We start from the raw sequence: 22,375 nt of genomic DNA on the forward strand, positions 1-22,375 counted from the left end.
GAACTGAGTTTGAAATTCTACTGTACGTTTTAACTTTACGTCATTGGGCGTTTTATTTTAACTCTCTGAGCCCAAATTTTCTCATCTAAACAAAGCCAGAAAATAATTCTTAGCTTGTATGTTTGCTGGGAGGGTTAAATGAGGTCATGAATGTAAGGCATCAAGCATCTGTGGGATACTTTCTTCTCCCATCTCTTCTCTTTTAATGACTGCCTTTGAAATATTTCAAAATAAAATGTTTTCTAGAAAATAATCCTTGTCATGGTTGAATGTGACATTGTTGTGATTTTACAATGATGTCTATAATAAAGAAGCTAGTACAAGTGGTACCGTAACTGGCACACTCAGAAGAAAGAGCTTCATAAATATTTTTGATAAAAATGATCCAACATCTATCATATTGCGCAAGTTTTTTTACCCTAATCAAATCTCTTATATTAGACATGATAATTAATCTTCTATGGGTACAGTTTGTAAATTCTGCACTTTGTTGTTGAAGTCTTTGCAGAAGGTTTATATACTGCAATGTAATTCATTTTTTTCAATTTTCTATTTCATTTCAATTACAGTGCTTATTATAAGAGATGGGGTTTTCATTTAGCATGCTTGTTATTTTTAATTAGAAGTAAAAGTCTTAATGGAACTTAAATTTTTAGCATCACTCATTTTCAGAAGCATAAACTCTGGAACATTTTGTGAATTAAAAAAATATAGTAATTCTCAAATCTTCAAAGGTAAGGAGTGCTAATTCTCCAAAGACTAATCTAACTATGTGTTGTATGTAAATTATACTAGATATACAGCAACAAGAGCAAGAGTTTCCAGTTATTTAGTACCTGTTTTGGGTTCATGACTTCTATATGTGTTGTCTCACATATGGACATGTGTACAAATATGTATTCTCACAACTCTACAATAAGGTATTATTTTCCTTGTTTTCCAAATAAGGAAGCCCTGAAAAAAGAATTATTCAATTCTACCTGGGAAACTCAAGCAAGACTTCAGAGTAAAGTGACCATTAAACTGTGTTTTAAAGTATGATAGGAAGCTAATCAGACAGAAATGAGAAAGCCACATCTTCAGGAAATATCATAAGACACAGCAAAAATGGAAAAGAATAATGGTGATGAAGATGGACAGACAGATGGGCGAAGTGGGAAAGGCCTGGTCTAGGAGTTTGGTCTTAGTATAGTAAAGAGAATGTAATGCTACGGATTCCTGCCACATCCTCTTTTAAATAATATCATAACCACCAGCCTTCTCCCTGTGGAATTCTTCCTTCAATTACATACCATATGGAAGTTCCTCAAAATACTGTAATGTGAATGAAAGAGATATGCTATCTGAAATAGCACATTCATCAGAGGGCTGCCAACCGGCTGTTCATGGTGAATCATTTAAATTTAAAATTTGGTTTTCTGCACATGGAAGTGTAGAATCAGGCTTGAGTTTCTGTAGCTCCCTGAAGACGTGTCTTCTTTCTGCAGCTGCTGTGTTCATTTGCATTTCAATACGAACATTGCGAGGTCAACTGCCTGAATTTCAGGCACAGTTATAAACTGGAATCACTGCAGAGATTAGAAACTGGTATCTCCATAGGTATATGGATACAGCTCTGGGTTCCCAGTGTTGCCATGCTTCTTGACACAGAAAAGGCACATATGTGTTAGGAAAGGGGGTGAATGATTTATATGATGTCATCAGTTACTTCAGCCCCTTCAACGACTATTCTTTCCTTCTTGACATCACTAGTCTCTTTCCAAGCCCTAGATCACATAACCAGTCCCTTATTTTATTAATCTTAACCTATGCTCCCAAGAAGCTACCTGCATCTTCATGTGTCTGGCCCACTATGTATTAAGTTCCATATAATAAATCTATTCATATTCATCCATCATTCATATGATCCACCAATATATTATTGACAATGTTGACCACTGTTATCGGTATGGAAATACAATAGGAATAAGCAATACAATAAGCAAGATCAATGTGGACCTGATCTGCATAGAGCTGATTATCTATTCTGAACTAATCTCTGAATCTCGTGGTATGTTTAAAGGCTTTTGCACAAAATAGGTGCTTAGTAAATGTCAAATGAAGGAATGGATTGCCCACTCTATGCCACAATGCTAGGAACTGTGGAGGGTACAATATAAACAAGACAGTTTTAGCCTTCAGGGTGCTCATATTCTGTGGTGGGCAAAGGCAAGTACATAGATAATTCTAATGCAGGGCAGAAAGTATTCTGTGTTGTAAGAGAAGTATAAACACATTTCTGTGGGAGCACGTAATGGCAAAAGATTAATTCTGGCTTGGGGGATGCTCTGCCCTTCTGTCACTGCAGGAAACAAATTATTGTGTCATCCACTGAGCATAACTGGAATCCATTTGCCAGATGCATAAGGAATGAGTAGCTTCAGAAAATAAATGAGAGTAAGGAGAATTTGTTTCACTTCAATTTTTTTCATTGCAATGCTACAGTATATTATCCAATGGCATCTTCCAGATTTATAATCTCCTTCCAAGAAAATAATTGAATCCTTTCCCTTACATCCTTCTTCCCTTTACTATCCTTCCCCTACTGGTGGGTAGAGAGGAAACAATGAGGACAATCTGAAAGTATTTTAGTGTCTACTATAAGGGGTATCACAAAGAATTAACTTGAGATTTTTTTTAATAAACTGTTGCCGGTTTCATTGCTCTATGGTCATGAGTTAATCTGCTGAAAACAATTTTAATTCATGGTTTCCTTTGTCTCCCATGTGAAAATAGCACTAGTCCAAGAGATTGGGCACAAGGGGTCTGGGGCCAGCTGCCACTAGCCAAAGATATGAGATAGGATTTCCCCTTTAGGGAAATCCTTTTCCCTCTCTTGGCCTTATTTTCCTCATCTATAAAATGAGCTTATTGGATCATATTAGGAGGTCCCAGTCTCAGATGAGTACGTGGGCCAAAGAGGTGATGTAAAAGACAGAATCAGGTCATCGCCATGTGAGAATGTGAAGCCAGTATTGTGATGTCTCATTTTTTCAAAAGGGTCCACAAAGCTGGACTTTTATGTAAAATTTCCACAAAATAGCATTTAGCCCAAACAAAACATGTCTAAAGGCCAAATTCAGGCCAAAGGCTTCAATTCTGTGACTTCTAGACTGGATGCTTTCTAAAGTCCCTTGTCCCTCAGACATTCTCTGATTCGGCGTTGTTAAGACAGTCTGATTTTGCTTTGTTTAACAGCTACTAAGCGTCAAATTTCTGGTTCCCCAGATGAATTAAAGAACATGTTTTGAGTGCTGTAAAATTAAATTGTAATCACAGATTGGAGCATTTCAGTTTCTGCTAATCCTTTTGGAGCCTTCTGATTTGATTAAACAATAGTAAAATTAGGATTCACTGTTAAGTGTTCTAAATCGGGGATCCAGTTTTCAAAGAAAGAAAGAGAGGACAGCCATCCTTTCCTGCTTCCGTTTCCTCTCTCCAGGCTGCTGGGAGGCACATCCAGCCTAACAGCAGCTGGCAAGTTTGGCTTGGCACCAATCCTCATGCCTCCATTGGGCCTCACCCATAGTAGACCCTAAAAAATAATCTTTGAGCAAAATAAATGCTGCTGCCTGAAGCCCAGTTCCTTTGTGCATTAGAATGCCAACTAATTAACATGTCCTCTCTTTCTTACTGCTTAGTGGCTGAAAAAAAGAAATCTGGATGAAATGAACTATTTTATTATGTGCACTCAGGACTTTAAAATTTTCCTAATAACATAAACTCTTCGGGACCCCACAACTTCTGTCACTGAGCCTGTACCACACATGCTGAGCTTTTTTGAGGAAAGAGATACTACGTTACTCATGTTTGTATCACCAGCATCCAGCACAGTGTCTGACATACAGTAAAGACAATAAATGTCTGTTTAATCCATAACTTAATTAATCTCTGAATGAGTCAATGAATAAATTAACTAATGAGCCAGAATTTCTCTCTAGGGCCTAAGCAGCAAGAATAAAGGACCTGGATATAACTCTGTGTTCTATTAAGACACCTAAAGAAAGGCTGTGTCAACCAGAGGGTAGGGAGTTTGGAAATGCAGACAGAAAATCAGTAAAGGTGGTGGGGCCCTTACAGCTCTCCCAAGTGACCATGGACAGTTTCCTTACTCCACGTGTCATCTCATGATTCTGGACATTGCAAATATAATGTTATCTTATAGAGAATATTGATTAAAAAAAAAAAACAAAACAGGAAGTCAACCTGGTTAGCTTCAGGCTGCAAGTTCATACCTTCCTTCTCTGGGTTATGGTTCCATTGTCAGTGCAGATTTTTGGTTTTCTTTTTGTGGGAGATTGGCCCTGAGCTAACATTTGTTGCCAATTTCCCTCTTTCTTTTTTCCTTCCCCGTGCCCCAGTACATAGCTGTATATCCTAGTTGTAGGTCATCCTAGCTCTTCTATATGGGATGCTGCCACAGCATGGTTTGATGAGCGCTATGTAGGTCCATGCCCAGGATCCGAACCAGTGAACCTTGGGCCTCTGAAGTGGAGCATGCAAACTTAACCACTTGGCAACTGGCATTGGGTCAGCCCTGGTGCAGTTCTTAATGCCTTTGCAGTGCTGTCAGAGTTTGCTGCACATCTGCCTCACTGAGTGGCCAGTCTGGGACCTACGCAGTGTTATATCCTGTAGTTCACTTCTCAAAACCTTGTTGTGCTGGCTAGGGTCAAATTCGTGCCAGAATAACTCAGAGGGGAGCCCAGGAGTCCATGTACAATTTTGTGGGATCACTTTTTTGAGCACCCCTGTCTCCATAGTCTCCCTGACACTTTCCGGCTCCCAGCTTCTCCCATCTCCACCCTGGTCCTCTGGGTAGAAATCTGAGGCTTTAGTTTCTCCCTCTGCCTCACCCTTCCTGTTGCTTTGACTAGATTGCCATGGGAGTCAAGTGGGGAGAGGCTAGAGAAAGGAAGAAAGCAACAAGGTCTTTCCCCATCTCTTGAGACACAGTTCTTTGGGTCACAGAAAAGGGTTGCCCAACCACCAGTGCCTTTGCTCCCACCACCTCTGCAGGGCTGTCTTGGGGCTTCCATAGGAAAACAACCAAATAAAAAACAAAAACGAAATTTCCCCCACTCTCTCTGACTGGTAGGGTATCCTTTGCACTCTTCAGACCAGAAGTAGAGGCTTCTCTTGGAGCTCTTTTGCCTGCCCCTGGAGCACAGTTCCATGTCCAGGGCTGCCTTCAAGTCCAAGCCCAGAGACACTGGAGGAAAAAGATCTAAGAATCTTATGCATGGTTCAGTGGTGTTCTGAAATCTGGTTTTCTTCCCCAATCCACCTGTTACCACTTACTTTTCAGAATCCTCAGAAGGCTTCTCCAGTCGTTCTACTCAGGGTTTGTAGCTGCATCCAGTGAGAGAAATGGGGCGGAGAGTGCTTACTCCTTCTGGACTCTGGACCAGAACTTCTCCCATGTGGTTTTGTTAGACGGCAGAAGCACACGAGATTGCTTTGTTATTTAGTTTTGTTTAGTGTCATTCTACAAAGGAATGATTGCTCTAATAAACTGACTTGACAATCTGAATACCAGACTTGTATTTGGTGACACCCTTTGAGACATCTTGTCAACTGTAAGGGAGGAAGACACTTCCTCTACCCACTCTGGGTCCTTCTGGCCAAATACAAATTAAATTCACATGAGACAGAATAACAGGAGAAAATTAAACAAAGCTTTATAACATGTATACATGGGAGAGGCTCAGGCAAATTGAGCAACTCGCCAAAATGGCAGATGCTCTCCCCTTAAATACCACCCTCAGCTAAAGACAAAGGAGGATGTTGGGGGTGGGGGGAATCAGTTACGGGAGATTACCAGAAAAGCACAGTAAACAGGAGTCAGGTTATTATGCAGACTTAAGTCCTTGCCTTCTGCATTGATAAGAGTTTCTAGAGATAAGGTCATCCCCCCTTCTTCCTGGTACAGAGAGGGAGATACCTTTACAGATGGAGATTTCCTTTACAAAGCTAAATCTCTCTTAACAAAAGGTAACTTCTCTTTTAAGAGTTTCCCACGTGTGCAGTTTTTAAAAGTAACCAGCCCCAAATTATCCTCATGCCAAAGACACATATCTTGGGGTGGCCAATTCCAGTCCCCCACAAAATTATAAACATTCTAGAACTAGTAAAACTAAATCATGCTATATCTGTACAAGGGAACACTATACAACCAGTAAAATAGTCTAGCATCTCTATGTATGTTAAAAGAGTGATCAGGAACTCAAAAAGAGTTTGCTTCTGTGACAGATCCAATCAATAAGCTGGTCACATTTCAAAATGTGTCCTGAATCTGAACACTTCTCACCATCTCTACTGCTCTCACCCACATCTCAGCCACCAACATCTGTTACCTGGCCCAATACACTGACCGCTGGCTGATCTCTCTGCTTAACATGTTGAACAACACTTTTGATTCCCCGTGCCCACCAACCTCCTTTTCATGCCTCAATGCACTCTAATCCATCTAGTTGCTTAAAATGAAAACCTGGGGCCAGCCCAGTAGCATAGTGGTTAAGTTCGCGTGCTCTGCTTCAGTGCTTGGGGTTCATGGGTTTGGATCCTGGGCACGGACCTACACATCATTCATTAAGCCATGCTGTGGCAGCATCCCACACAAAAAAAATAGAGGAAGATTGGCAACAGATGTTAGATCAGGGCCAATCTTCCTCACCAAAAAAAGAAAGAAAGAAAACCTGGACTAATCCTTGACTCTTCTTTTTCCTTAACACCTCACATCCCCATCCATTAACACATCCTGTTCTCCCTACTTTCAAAATGTACTTAGAATCCTACCCTGGTTTAAGCCACCATCATCTCTTAGCATCCTATTTCAATATTCCCTAAGTTTTCCTACTCTCATTCTATTTTCCATCATCAAAGTAAAATTTTTTAAATGAAAATGAGATCATGATATTTCTCAGAGAAAAACAGTGCAGAGCTGCATATTATACAGCCCCTTTCTAGCTCCCTTACTTCATATCCTGCTTTGTCCCCTTACTGTTTCAGCTTTTCCTTTATTCCTCAAAGAACACACTAGTCCCATTTGCATGCCTCTGCTTCTTCCAGATCTTTATATTTTGAATGTGAAGAAACAAACCAGATTCTGAGTAACAGAATTCAGATCAGGGACCAAGCAACAATCAATTTATTTTATCAAATATTTTGTAAGTATAAACTCATTTAATCCTTGTAGAAATCTATTAGTTAGATACTATTATTAAACCCACATTTTTAGGCACAGAGAGGTTCATGACTTTGGCTGAAGTTGCACAGCTAGTAAGTAGCAGAGCTGTGATTCTAACCCGCTGCCTGGTTCCAGAATCTGTACTCATGCCCTCTATGCTCTGCTGCTCTTACTAGTTGAGGTGCACTCTCTATGACAAAGTGAGATGACATCTTGCAGATTCACCATCTTCAGATGTGTGTGGAATAGGGAGGGGATAAAGATAGACAGAGATTTAAGCCTGAAAAGATAAAAAGCAGAATTCCCTAATTAACCAGGATCTCCCCACATCTACAAATATTGAGTCTACTGCATGAATTGCACACAAAAAGCTAAGCTTGCCAGCTATTGACAGTCATCATGATTTCCTTAGTTTCTTCATCTGTAGTGGAAACAGCCCCTAGCTCATTGAGTTTTTTGAAATGAAAGTATTTTGTAAGATATTCATTTTGTTAGCACACGTCTCAACAGAGCTCTCTCAGCTAACCGAAGGTGATAGCTCCCCCACGAGCTGCTTTTTCTGATGGAGGAAAAAGGCTGGAAAGTAGGTGAAATGGTAAAGGCAGGATTCAAATTTGAATTTCTCTGAACTGACCTCCTGCTGCATCCTGAATGCTAAAACAGATGAGACATCTTTCTTTAAAAATATATGCATCAAAATGACTTAAGGAGAAATTACAAAAGTTAAACTTCCACTAGTTTTTTTCCGGCAAGTGTTTTTTTTTTTTTTAAATTTGAAATTGTTACTCCCTGGGGGGGTCGTCTGCCCACCGCAAGACATGCCAATAGTCAGGAGGCAAGGTGGTAGGAAAGAAAGGACTTTATTACAACTTGCTAGCAAGAGGAAAGATGGCTGACTACCGTCCAAAAGAACCATCTCACAGAAAAAAGACTACAGGCCAGTTATATACAGGGCAGGTCTCCAGGTGGGGCCTCCATCTGGTCTCTGGGTCGGGGCAGACATCTAGTCTTAGTTCCTGATAGCCTTTTGCTTCCCTGGATATGAATCAGAGACCAGAACAATCCCCTATACCCTGATCTTTCAGTTGTCATTGATGATGGCTATCAGCATGGATTCTCTGCCTAGGAGTCATCACATTCCTAAGGAACTAAAAAGAACAAAGTTATTATCGTCTCGCAGCTAGGAGGGGCCATAAATCTACAGAGCCTGCAAACCCTTGGAAGACAGACCCTTACTTATCTAGGCAAACTAAAGCAAAGATTCAAAGGGGCTGGTGAGTCAGGGCTAGTTAATCAGAAGTCATGCAAAGTTACAATATGATTTCTTTTCTACAATATGGCTTCCCTCATGTCAACCTTGTGTTGAGCTGGTATCAGAATCTTTGGGTGACAAGAGAAAATAGTCAATAGGAACTTATACAAGACCTTAATACTGCCCAAATACGCCAGTTGTTCACAGATGTCCAATAACAACAAACAATTCAACAGACTGTGCACAAACACGTGTCCACTAGTTTCCAAGCTCCTGCCCCAGTCACCTCCTTCTGCAGATTCCTAGGCCCAGGTCTTGGACAGCACTCGCGGGTATTATTTGAGTGAATAGAAGCATAGCACTTTCCAGGAAAGAGTCAATCTTGTTACTCGTTTGTTCTCCCTAACTTTATCTCTTAATTAGAATATTTTTTAAAAGGTGATTCAGTAATATTGTTCAGAGAGAGCCTATTTCCAGCAAAAAGCAATAGAGTATAGCAAAAAGAACAGTCCTCTTGGCATTAAAAATTCTTGTCTGCTTCTGATTTTTACCATCTGCGTGACCTTGGAAAATCTACTTGACCTGTCTACGCCTCAGTTTCTTTATCTCTACAGTGTGGATAGTGTTGACACACATCACTGATATATGCAAAAATTATTTTGAGAAGTGCCACACAGATGCAAATTGTCATTATTGCCCCCATTTAATTCAACAGACAGTACAGAAATCATGCCCTAAGCACTGTGATTTGATTTACAAATGAATAAGGCTCCAATTTTGCCTTTCTGCCAGTTGCTGTCTATTGTAGACAAGGCAGAAAGAAAAATCCGGAAGGGAACCTGAAAGATGACTGCCTGAGAGCTCTACTGGGCACATTAGCCGAGACCTTTGGCTTGCTTTTATTCTCCAAAGTTTGCCCACAAAACATAGCGGCTAGAGGTTATTATGATTTACATTTTGATTTGGTTACTATTATGAATCATCTACCTTGTGCCAGGCTCTGTGCAAGGTACCTACAACTTTTCTATAACATTTAATTCTTACATCACCCTTGCAAGATAAAGGTCACCATTTATTAGATGATTAAACTGAATCCTAGAGAATTTAAGTAACTTGTCCAAGTTACAGAGCTAGGAAGACGTAAAGCAGGAATTTAAACCTAGATCTTTCTATTCTGCTCCTAAGTGGAAAAATAAAAGAATAATAGCCACAACAGTGCCTATTGCTGAATCCTGACAGTGGATTGGGAGGCTGAGTTATAGTAAGTGGTTTAGGCTCAAGGTCAAGCACCTAAGCATGGCCTCAAAGACGGCCACTGCACAGTCAGTTTTCTGGAAATACAATCAATCAGGTGAGTAACCGCCTCTATTTAGGGAGTTAAATGAGAGAAGGTGGGAGATGCACTGACTTGGGGAATAGCTGTTTCAAATTCTCCTTTCCCTAAGTATGCCCACATTTCTGTAGTGTGATGTACAAGGTGCCTGAGAGAGGAATAGAGAAAGTGATAGGGCGTTTAGAAGAGCAAGATTAATTTCAGTATCTGCAATCATGGTAGTCTTCATGAAGGAAGAGTTCTTGGAGCCTTTGAAAATGGATGGGATTAGTCTTTGTATGTAAAGGAAAAGAAACAGAAGGGATGGTCTAGTTAGAGGGAAGAGTTCTTTAATTCATTCAACTAATATTTACTGGGGACCCACTATGTGCCAGGCACTCTTCTAGGCACTGAGGAGTGAACAAAACAGAAAAAAATCCCTGTCCTCACAGAGTTTACATTTTAGTAGGTGCATGACACAGACATAATCAAGACAAGTATATAAAATAAGTAGTATTTTGGATGGTGATAAGGAGAAAAATAATGTTGGGAAAGTAGAAAGGGAGTGTGTGTGTGGGCAGTTGGGTAGAGATGAGAATTAGATGGGAAATCCAGAGAAGGTCTCACAGAGAGGTTAATATTTGAGTAAAGACCTGAATTAGGGAGGGGACAGCCCCTGCAGCTCTCTGAGGCAGAGCACCCCAGGTAGAACGAATAGCAAGTACAAGGGCCTGGAGGCAGAAGCGCACGCCTGGCATGTTTGAGGATGCAGAGGAGGTCAGTGTGACCGGAGAGGAGTAATTTAAATGAAGAGTGTCAGGAGATGGAGTCAGAAAGGTAAGGGGCAGAGCGCCATGAGGCAAGCTCCTGTATGTCTTCGAAGGTCATAGCAAGGACTTTGGCTTTTAATTCAGTAATAAGGGAGCCACTGGAAAGATTGACTAGAGGAGTGTCGTGATCTGACTTATATTTTAAGGGAATTTTTCTGGCTACTCTGTTAAAAATCGAATGATGTAGGGGGAGGATGGGCAAAGGCAGAAAGAAGGAAACCAGCTGAAAGGCTATGGCCATCATACAGACAGAAGATGATATATCTTGAACCTGATGGAAGTAAATTGGTGTGAAGTAGTTTAATTCTGTGTGTGTTCTGAAGACATATCAAATAAGAGCTGAGAAGTTACAAAGGAAAGAGAGGAGGCAAAATAACTCCAGAGTCTTTGAGTTAGCACCCAGAAGAATGGAGTTTCCAGCCGTATGAGGTGAAATGGTGGAAGTACAAATAGAGTCTGCGTAGAGAATGAAATGTAAGATTTGGGTGGAAAGTTGCCAGAGGCCAGTGTCCAGTCCTGAGATGGAAACAGGATTCTCCATTTTATACTTATGTCAGGACAAGCCCTGCTGGTTTCCCTAGAGAGCCTCTCTGCTCAGGGAAACTTAAAGTGTCAGCATTTCGACCCGCAGTCAACAAGAGGATAATATGCCTCTATAGTTTGTAAGTCATGAAGAACCATACTATCTTTAGAGAGTTCCTTTTTATCTCTCTTAAAAAAGACTTTGCCCAAATACAAACTCTGTCTGTACCTCAGCTGTTCTTTTCACCTTATTACCATGCATTCCTGGATGTCTCAATCCTCTCCATTCCTTATTCACCAAGCCTGGTAGTATATTCAGCCTTCTAAACACCTGTGTCCATAACCATGGCCTCTACCCTGGGCAAGGCCATTCTCAGCTATCACGGGGATTGTTGCATTGCTTCTTAAGGGGTCTTCCTGACTCCACTCTCACAGCCCTTTAATCTTCCTCCACACTGTAGCCAGATTGGTCTTTCTAAAACAGAAATCTGATCAGGTCCCTTCCTAGTTTAAACCCTACAAAGGATCTCAATGCTCTTATGATAAAGTACAGCAATCTTAACGGCTTAAGCAGTCCTGCCTTCCTCCACTACCTCAGTGTCGCCCATTCTTCTACCTCCCACTCCACATTCTGGCCATTCCAACCTGCTTAAAGTTTCCCAAACACAGCATGCTTTACCTCATCTGGGAACCTTCAAACACGCTTACAACCCTCTTCCCCCAACTCTTCTTCCAGCTGATACTCGGCCATAATGCTCAGCATCAGCGAGCCTCTTGGTCTGATGCCCCTCCTGATTCAGTCCTGCCTCAGCCCTTATCAAACTACATTGTAATTGCCTGCTTAGATGCTCATCTGCCTTTTAGACTCTAAGTCAATGAGAGCAAGAATCATGTCTATCTTGTTCAACATTATGTCCCCTACTCCCAGCAAGTTCTGAGTAGTCAGAAGTAACAGGCACCCACTCCATTTTTATTGAATCAATAACCCATTCCAAATGTTATTTCTTTAATGAAACTTTCCCAAGAACCCTCCATTGGAAGGCATGTCTCCCTCTTTGAGCCTCTATAGGTTTTAATTCTAAGCGTTACAAATTTATCACCTCATACCTTTCACTGTAATTACATAATTTATCTCTATTATTGAACAAGTTTCTTCTCAAGTGCATAATCCAATTCATCTTTGTATTTTCCCTAGATCACTTACCATACAGCTTTATGTATACTCAGACTCCAATAAATGTTTACTGAATTAATTAGTGGATTAATGAAGTTTAAATGCTCCATTATATTTCAGAATTTCCAAGTATGTAAATTTATGGAGAGCATATGCTTTGAGTTTGGAAGTGATGGGTGGTCAATCTAAATAGGTAAATTGGGGCAAGATGGTGGAGGATGTAGTTTGCTCAGCTAAGAGGACTTAATAGTTTGGACACTGGAGACTTGTTGAGGATTTCTAAACCAAGGAAGTATATTATCACAGCTGAGTACTAAGGAGATTAACATGTCCTTCAGATAAATTTTGTGGTACAGAAATACAGTGCTATCCTTCATCCATCCCAAGAGTTTGGTAAAGGAACAAGTGAATCTTGGTACTGTTGGGGATTCAGGTCTTTCTTTAGGATTTAAGGGAAGAAACCTGGAAATAGAAACAATTATTAGTCATACTATGTTGGCACCTGCATCTTAGTCTTGCCTCTGGTTCTAACAATTGCTCCAGTTCATTCTCTAATTATTCAGAAACCATGGGTATAGCTATAGTAGAATCATATCTCAAAGTTAATCCCTAATTTGTTTCCCAACAGGTTCTCTGACTCTGAGAACACATCACGTTCAAGATTCCAAAATGGGATTTGTCATCAATGCGATCTATTCCATGGCCTACGGGCTCCACAATATGCAGATGTCCCTCTGCCCGGGCTATGCAGGCCTCTGCGATGCAATGAAGCCTATCGATGGACGGAAACTTTTGGACTCCCTGATGAAAACCAACTTCACTGGGGTTTCTGGAGATATGATCCTATTCGATGAGAATGGAGACTCTCCAGGAAGGTACTGTTACAATTCTCTTCTAGATAATAGAGCCTGAACAACAGCCATCTCTTGATCCTGAGCTGCCTTTTTCTCTCCTTTGTGGGTATCTAGGCATCCTGGCCATGTTTGAATAGCTCTGACATCACAAAGTGAGCAAAGATAGAGAGGGAAAGCCCCATTTCCTGTGGCTAGGGAAAATTATTGATGCTGATGTCCAAAACGTGGTCCGGAAATCATCACATTTCAGAGACCTAAACTTAGAGGCAGGAGCCTCACATTATCATAGATCATCAAAAGCCAGCTCTGTGGTTTCTCTGTGTGTGTTTGCCATGTTGGTCTCTGTATTCTGATCTCTTCTTGGGTCACAGAACTATTCTTAAACAAGAATTCAATTTTCAGTCATCCAGAATAGGGCTGAGGTGCTATTATATTGTTTGCTGTACAGATCGTTCATTAAAGTCATATTTTATTTTAAAGTCATATTTTATTTTACTATCCTCCAACTGGAGCACTTTCTCCTTTCTTGACGATGAAATTGCCTTTTTCTCTGAAATTTTACCTTTAATTATTTACAGAAAAGAGCCTAAGAAATGTGAACTTACTCATAATTATAGATCAGCCTTCAGGGAAAATCATTAGGTACCTAGAACTTATCAGAATTCACATCTATTTCATACTCCAAATTCTTAAATGACTTTACACATGGAGATTTTAATCTATGAGGGGTACGGTCATTGGAATAACATCTTGAGTTGTGGCAGGGCTGGGTCTTCACTCTGCCTTGCGTCAGAACAGTCAGGGTCCTTTGGTCTCCCACTGTAAAATCCCAAGTACTTCTCCAGCAACAGCTAATGTTTGACAGCTGTGTTAGGACAGGATGACTTTACACTCTGTTTGCAGTTAACCACGCCAAGAGAAGGTCTCATGAGCCCCTCCATGACTCACACCCAACGTGCCTGCACATCCTACCAGCCACCATGGTTTAGCTCGTTTCGATATTCTTGAGGTAAGCTGGAGCTTGTCCCTTTTACCATCTCACAAGCTGGACTTCTAAGTGACAGCTAGTTTCGAGTCACATAGCCTAGAGGAAAACTGGATATCTTCTCTATTCTAGAAACTTGAAGAATCTTGCTCCAGGCAGACTGTTAGCCAAGATAAGTTGACTTTTCATGAGTGTTTTTCTAATTTTGGGCTATTTAGTATATCTGTTGTTGGGGGAGGGGGAATACAAGCATTTTCCCAGGGCCAAAAAAAAACTTCACATCTGTTTAAGTCTTCTTAAGTCAGGTTGACCAATGACCAATGAGCTCAGTCTTTGGGCTTAGGTCAAGGCCTATGCTCTGAAATCTGCACGTGGATTTATTATTCCTGTGTGCGTCCTGGAGCACTGACATCAGCTTGGGACTTGTTCATAGACTTTGATGATTGCAGCTTCACCAATTCAAAGAGTTTTCATGCCATGTACCCAAACTAGTTCCACAAACCAGTGAAGAAATATCGCAGATGGCTCAGCTCTATTTCAATGGGAAACCTTAATGGATCAGACAGAGCATCACTATCTCATTCATAATCCTCCAAATATACTGTAAGGGGTACATTTAGGACATTTGTTCCTAACATTTTTTGGAACATGAATCTGTCTAAACTCAGATACAATTTATAGATATTCTCTCAAGGACAATACACATAAAATTTTGCAAACAATTTCTAGGAATTCACAGTTGTTTAGAGATTTCCCATGCATTACCAAGGTTGGGTATTATACTAACCCATTAATAAATGATCAGAATTGGCCCCTGAGGGCATGAGCCAGACTCAGGAGAAGGTGGTTTGCAACTTTTTGTTTTTCCAATTCATTCAATTATATTTACAAAATTATTATAACTAACATTTGTTGAGTGTGTGTTCTGAGCCAAACACTAAGGTCTCTATGTATTAATCCTATCAGGTAAGTGATATTATTCTCTTTTCCAGCTGAAGGCTTACAAACTGAGGCTTACAAAGGTAAATGACTTGCCCAAAGACACAGTCCAATAAATGAAAGTCAAGATTCTAACTCAGTCTCCTGGGCTTCCACTCCTAAGCATATACAGAAACCTACCAATTAATCAACCAGGATCAAAATCAAAAAGCCACTATTTTCTGAGAAATGTGTTTGCAGGCATTACATTATTTCTGTGGAGTAGAAGTTATGGCTCCGCTGGATCAAAGACATTCCACACTGGGAAATGAACCAGAGGAGGCGGAGTTATTAGGGATTCCCCTAAAATGCCAGATTTATAAGAAGATCCTAAACAGAGGAAGCTGGGAAAGAGGGCAATTCACTCAGGCATACACACTTGTGGGTTGTTGGAGAGTAAATTATAATCAATGTTTTTAAACCGCACCTCTAATTAGACTACTGTCGGTCTACAATTCTTTAATGAAATCCTTGGTACCAGGTGTTTTACAGAATTCAGAATTTTTGAATTTACAAAAGGTTATACAGCCATACAATGCCCCCAGCATGTGTGGAGCAGCACTCCTTAACCAACACATTAATATTTCTGCAGCAAAACGTGAATATTCACAAGAAGCGTGATAAATAGACTATAAATAACCTCACAACAGTGTGACTCAAGTTCTGTCACTAGATAACTTCAGATTGGGTCATGTTTTGATACCAAATGAGTTATCAAAAAAATTTTGGTTTTCAGAGCTCTAAGGATTTCAAATTATAGATAAGAAATATGGGGGGCTGGCCTCATGCTCGAGTGGTTAAGTTCACACACTCCGCTTCAGTGGCCCAGGGTTTTGCTAGTTCGGGTCCTGGGCACGGACCTGGCACCACTCATCAAGCCATGCTGAAGTGGCGACACACATAGCCCAATCAGAAGTACCTACAGCTAGAATATACAACTGTGTACTTGGGGGTTTTGGGGAGAAGAAAAAAAAGAGAGAGAAAAGATTGGCAGCAGATGTGAGCTCAGGTGCCAATCCTTAAAAAAATGAAAAAAATATGGACATTTACTATTTACCACCAATGGTATAGACTACAGTGGGCAAACTATGGTCTGTGGGCCAAATTGAGTTTGTCTTTGTAAATAAGGTTTTATTGCAACACATTTACATGCATTTCTTTAGATTCTGCCCATGGGTGCTTTCGCACTACACTGGTAGTATTGAGTAGTTTCAACAGAGACCATCTCACAAAGCCTAAAATACTACTGTCTGTCCTTTTACAGCAAAAGTTTTCTGTCCTCTGGTATAGAAAGTCCACTGAGAACTAAGGTTTAAGAGGCCTTGCCATTGTCTGAGACTGACCTTAACTGGAAAGAGGAAACGTGGAAAGTCAACATCAGACAAGTACAAATGACTACTTAAAGAAAAAATTTTAACATTCTATTGTGGGGCTTATAAGTATGTGGATATAAAATATTTGACAACATGAAGGAAAGGCGTATAGAATTATACCAGGGGCAAGGTTCTTATATTTTGTGTTAAGTGACAGCATTAACCTTAAGTAGAATAAGATAAATTAACAATGCATATTATAATCCCTTAAGCAATCACTAAATTTTTAATACAAGAGGAATAGATAAAAAGCCAGTAGAGGAATACTAAAAAATAAATTGGTTAACCCAAAATAAGACAGAAAAAGAGGAACAGATGGACAAAAACAGATGTGGCAAATAGAAAATAAGGCTAGAACACTAGAAATTTGCAGATACTGAGCTGGTTTGCACACAAATTTTTAGTATGCGGCTCTGGTCACAGAAGGACCACAGAGATGATCTGTTTCCTGGGGAGAAAACCGAGTCTCAGAAAGGAAGAGGTATGCCCAAGTTTACATAGTCAATTAGCAACAGAACAAGGATACTATATAACTCTCAGGCATAATCAAATAAGAAGAATTTAACTTAGTTTTTTTTATTTTCCTTGTATTATATTTGAAATGATTCTATGTGTATAGTGGAAATAGGTTTTATTATTAGTTACCGTTAAAGTTTTTGGTCAAACCAACTCTGTGGTCTCTCTTTAATGTGTGATTATCCAAAGACATAGACCATTATAATTGCTTTGTTGCATGGACCAGTGCTTGGAGAGTCCATTATATTTGTTGCTGTTAGTGACGTCAAGTCGATTCTGACTCCTAGAGACCCTCCGTACAGCAGAGGAGAACCTGTCCAGTCTTTCTGCACCATCCTTTCACATTCTGGTGCTACATCAATTCTCTGCTGCTATTCATAGGGTTTTCAGGCCAATTTTTTCAGAAGTAGGTGGCCAGGTCCTTCTTCCTGGTCTATCCGGAAGCTCCACTGAAACCTGTCCGCCATGGATGAGCCCACTGGTATTTGAAACCTGGGTGGCACAACATTCAGCATCACAGCAATATGTAAATGCCACAGTGTAAAAGCTCAGACAGGTGGTGTGGTTCCCTGACCAGGAAATGAATGCAGGCCACAGCGGTGAGAGTGCCAAATGTTCACCATTAGACCATCAGGGCTGGCTTCATTATGTTTACCAACAGACAACTTTTATCACATATTTAAGAACTAAAGTTCTTTTTAAAGCACCTTAGGATTAGAATTATAGACTGAGAGGACCTTAGGAGCCACAGAAATCTAGTACTCTTCACAGTCCCCTCCACCAAATGACGTTTCAGTTGCCCTGACAACAACCTTGCTTCAGTCCTTGGGTAAGGAGAGCCTCACTATCTTCTGGGGAAAACTTCTCTAATTTTCAGAGAGGTATAACCACTTAGAAAGTTCTATGTGTCTGTTCAACTGAATCCTGTCTTCCTCTAGGTTCTATTTAGTAGTTTAATAGAAATGTTTTTCCTTTTGGTTAGAATATATTTTATCTGTTTAATTTTGTTTTTGAACAATATACAAAATACAATTTAAAAATTTTCAGGATATTTCAACTATAAATTATGGCCAGTTAAGGAAGAGGCAGACGTGGGGAGACAGAGTTTTCTTTTTTTTCCCCCCACAAATTGGATCTTTTCACTTTTGAACATTTCTCCAATATAAAACAAAAAAGACATGGATAAAGAGATAAGAACCTTAAAATCTAAAGTAGTTCTGATTTCTGCAATATTTAAGCAATGGAAAATTGATATCTCAGCTTGCCCAGCAGATTTGGAGTGGTCTAAGGGAGAAGAATGCACAGCAGACCTGAAGTCGACAGGCACAGGTTAGGGCTTGGCTCCATCACTTGCATACTCTGCAATCTGGTCCTGCTCATTAATCTCAACGAGCTTCAGTTCCATTATCTGTAAAATTTACAGTTTGAACTAGACCTTCTCAGAGTTACGAAGTGGTAGAAATGGGGCTGATGGCTCATTTCGAAGTGAATACTGAAACCCTCATATCTCTTTAAATCAGTAGCAGCAAAGAAAGAAGCCTCCAGACACCAAAATTTCTTTCTTCCTCCCAGCCTAGAATCTTCATAGGTTATTTGCTCATAGAGAGTCACTTTTTGAAATCTTAGAAGCCCATGTATTTGAAGTAGCCAGTGACAGAATATGAATTCTTTTTACCTCAGTGTTCTATGTTCTAATATCTCAACTCATTGCATGCTTAGTAGCCATGGGGTAACTGATGGAATAGAGAGATGTAGGACTCAGTTTTGTACCCTATAGGTTGATACGTTTGGCTTAGAAGTAGAATTTAGACAGCTCCTCAAAATTGTTACTGCCTGCAAATAAAACACTGTAGGATAATCCTTAAGCCACTGAACAGCTAACAAAACTTGAGAATGAGTTAACATTCTGAAAAAGACACTACTAAAAATTGTGATTGGGAGTGAAAACAGAATGCTATCATTTTACAATATAGGTCCAAACAGATTGATGTCAGATTTGTTCTAACCATTTCTGTACTGAGCATTGATCTGAATATGGTAATCTGGCCACTTGAACCCAAAAGCTAGAAAGCCTTCCATCCACGTCAATTTACGGATAGCTAAATATGCTGAGCGTGGAAGCTTGGAGGAGGCATTTATAAGATCCCATCTCCCAATCCTGTAAGTCCTGGGAGATCAAAGCATAGGGTACTATGTGACGACATTGTGTACCTAAGACATACTTACAAGTATGTCTACAGAAACTGACAGTGGTGGTATTGCGCATCCAAGGTCTTCAGATTGGAAAATTATTTCAGGATTGCTTCTCTGGAAATATTCTTACATATAAGAAAAATCTCATAAATAAGCACATTAATTTTCCCTCTTTACATCTCTATCCCCATACTCAAAATAAGAATAATAGCTAATAAAAGCTAAGAACTCATGAGGGACTGGAAGCTTCCAGCATGAGGTACTTTAGAAGCTATTTTCAGACTTATTTTAAACATCACTCCTAAAAGTACCTTTAAACAATGAATTTAGCCGTTGATAAAGAGCAAAATAAGAAAGATAAAATCAGGCCCTAGCCAAATTACCCCCACATTGCTTACAGCTGAAGACAAGATTAAAGATTTACCAGATTTCTCGCTTGGTTAGAAAAGGAAAATTTTATCATTGTACTTGAGTGGAGATGAAAACCTTTCTAGCTTTTTTAGAAGCCTAACAGTGGTACTTGTTTAAACTTCTCAAAGTTATTTCAAAACTGTCTTTCATTCTGCTGAGGTCAAGTCACCTGCTCACATGGGATTATTTTCTATTTCAGGTGTAAGCTTGAAAGTTAAAAAAAAAAAGGTCTCTGAAGAGAAAGTGAAACAGACAGGTTTTTTGTTATTCTAAATGTACTGTCATGGAAAATTCCACTGCCACTAATACGACAATACATACATTTTTGGGGAACGAAATCTATTGCTTTTTCATAGCTGAATATTTATATTCTTAACTGAATAATTATTATATTCTTGTTCCTAAGGTATGAAATAATGAATTTCAAGGAAATGGGAAAAGATTATTTTGATTATATCAATGTTGGAAGCTGGGATAATGGAGAATTAAAAATGGATGATGATGAAGTATGGTCCAAGAAGACCAACGTCATCAGATCTGTGTGCAGTGAACCATGTGAGAAAGGCCAGATAAAGGTAAAATAAAGTCCGTGTTTCTTTAATTTTTGCTATAAACTCAGAAGTGTTTATTATCACTGGCTATTTTTTTTAATTTTAGATATTTGTTTCACCTTTTACATTGTAAGCGTGTAACATCAGAAACTGTATTTTTTACTTTTCTCTCAATAATTCCTTATGCTAGCTAGTGCAACTCAAAATAGTCTTAGTAGTTGGACTGATTGAACCAACTGATGTGTTGTATTTGCCCACATCCTTTCTGCTCACGTAGCCTTTAAGACATGCTTCCTGGGAATAAACAGTTCACAGTTGGGGATCACATTAATTTCTAATTAATTTAGCAAATATTTATCAAACTGTTGCTAGCATAATAGTTTATATCAATGGGGTAAAAATATCCCTTACTGCTAGAAGATTGGCATGAGACTGTAAAGTCTAGATGAGGAAAAATGTCATGGGCACAGATAAGCAACATCATGTAAAATGTGATGACTTTATTAAGAAAGAAAAAAAAAAAGGAGCTATTTAAGTACATACAAAAGAGAAGGAGAAATTTCTTCTGAATAAAATGTCAGACACTGGATCATGAGATAGAAGAATAGATATGATTTCAGAGAGCGATGTGGGGAAATGATCACTTACAGAGACGGAACAATAGGAAAGGTACAGAAGTGGTCGAGTGAAGACTAGTCTGGAATAACAATGAATAATCTAGGGTGCATCACTCTAACTGGTTATTGTGAAAAAGAAGGTTGAGGCACCAGCTCCAAGACTGAGTTTGCAAGCTCCACTTCGGTCGCCCAGGGTTTCACTGATTTGGATCCTGGGCACAGACATGGCACCACTCATCAGGCCATGCTGAGGCAGCATCCCACGTGCCACAAGTAGAAGAACCCACAATTAAAAATATATGACTATGTACTGGGGGGCTTTGGGGAGAAGAAGGAAAAATAAAAATCTTAGAAAAAAATGTTGAAATGATAGGTTGAAATTTGTGGAGAGTTTTGAAATGTCATACTAAACAGGTTGAACTTAATTTTTGTTAAGCAGGAGTCTGAGAATAATTTTGACCAAGATATTGACATAAGCTGGGCTATGGTAGGTGAAGATTCATGAGAAGAGTTATGAAACGTGAATAAAGAAAGAAGAGACACATTAGAAGGACACTGTGATGGTGGTAGCAAGGGCCCTGAATTATGAAAGAAACAATGAGAATGCAAAGAGGACAGGGGAGATACTTGAGAGGAACATTATGGAGGTAGACTCGATCAGTTGTGCCTACCAATTGGATGTAGGATGGGAGAAGAGAAAGAAGTCCAAGAAAATCAACTGCAATTCCAACTCTTGGTAACTAGAAAGTGCCGTTGTCAGGAATAGAAAAATGGGAATGGTTTTAGAGAAAAGGCAATGGCTTAGTTTTGGGGCCTGTTGGTTTTGAGATATCTAGCCAGTGATGGAAAATACTGGTCTATAACAATGAGAAATAAGGCTGAAGATACAGATTTAGGAATTAACTGGACAGATCTAAAGTTGAAGCTGTTGGAGTAGATAAGATCACAGAACCTGAAAGTACATAGAGAAAATACATGTGGACTGAGAATAGACAAGGAAGATCCGATTTTAACGTGTAAAGGTGGAGGAGAAGGTAAAGGATCAGCGGCAAGAGTCAGGAAGAGAGAGAACCCAGGAAGAGCACACTGTCAGGTAAGATGGTGGTCAGTGGAAGAGAGGGGTCAAGGGAGAGAAGGACTGAGGGAAAGACAAGAGAATTGGGGTTTAGCCCTTCAACTGGGGCCTTCTGGAAGCAGAAGCCTGCCGGACTGAATAGAATAGAATGGTAATTGACCAACGAGAAGGGCGAGATGCAAGCAGGTAAGGAAGGGAGAGTTTGCTAGTTAGAAGACGTTGGAAAGCTACTTTTAGGCTAAGTAAGATCTGGGCACACTTATAGGAAATAAAAAGCCAGTGAAAGAGAGGATGAAGATATAATAAAACTAAAAACGAGATTAGCTTTTGGGGTACAATGCTTTAAGGAAAGAGAAAACAGTATGAAAATAATTTATTCATCAAGTAGTTTTTTATTGTTGGTTTTTTTTTGAGGAAGATTAGCCCTGAACTAACTACTGTCAATCCTCCTCTTTTTGCCAAGGAAGACTGGCCATGAGCTAACATCCATGCACATCTTCCTCC

At 39.7% G+C, this 22,375-nt stretch overlaps 1 protein-coding gene across 6 annotated transcripts in view; it reads left to right on the forward strand.

Annotated features, from left to right (window-relative positions):
* Positions 1 to 22,375, forward strand: part of GRM5 (glutamate metabotropic receptor 5) — a 474,085-nt gene that overhangs the window by 363,544 nt on the left and 88,166 nt on the right. For all 6 annotated transcript variants that reach the window (XM_023645596.2, XM_070273228.1, XM_023645593.2 and 3 more), the window contains 2 exons: positions 12,947 to 13,193; positions 20,035 to 20,203. In XM_023645596.2, the coding sequence (XP_023501364.1) occupies positions 12,947 to 13,193; positions 20,035 to 20,203 (416 nt within the window). The remainder of the gene's footprint in view (positions 1 to 12,946; positions 13,194 to 20,034; positions 20,204 to 22,375) is intronic.

This window comes from Equus caballus, chromosome 7 (genome assembly GCF_041296265.1).
Source record: "Equus caballus isolate H_3958 breed thoroughbred chromosome 7, TB-T2T, whole genome shotgun sequence".
In the NCBI taxonomy this organism is placed as follows: domain Eukaryota; kingdom Metazoa; phylum Chordata; class Mammalia; order Perissodactyla; family Equidae; genus Equus; species Equus caballus.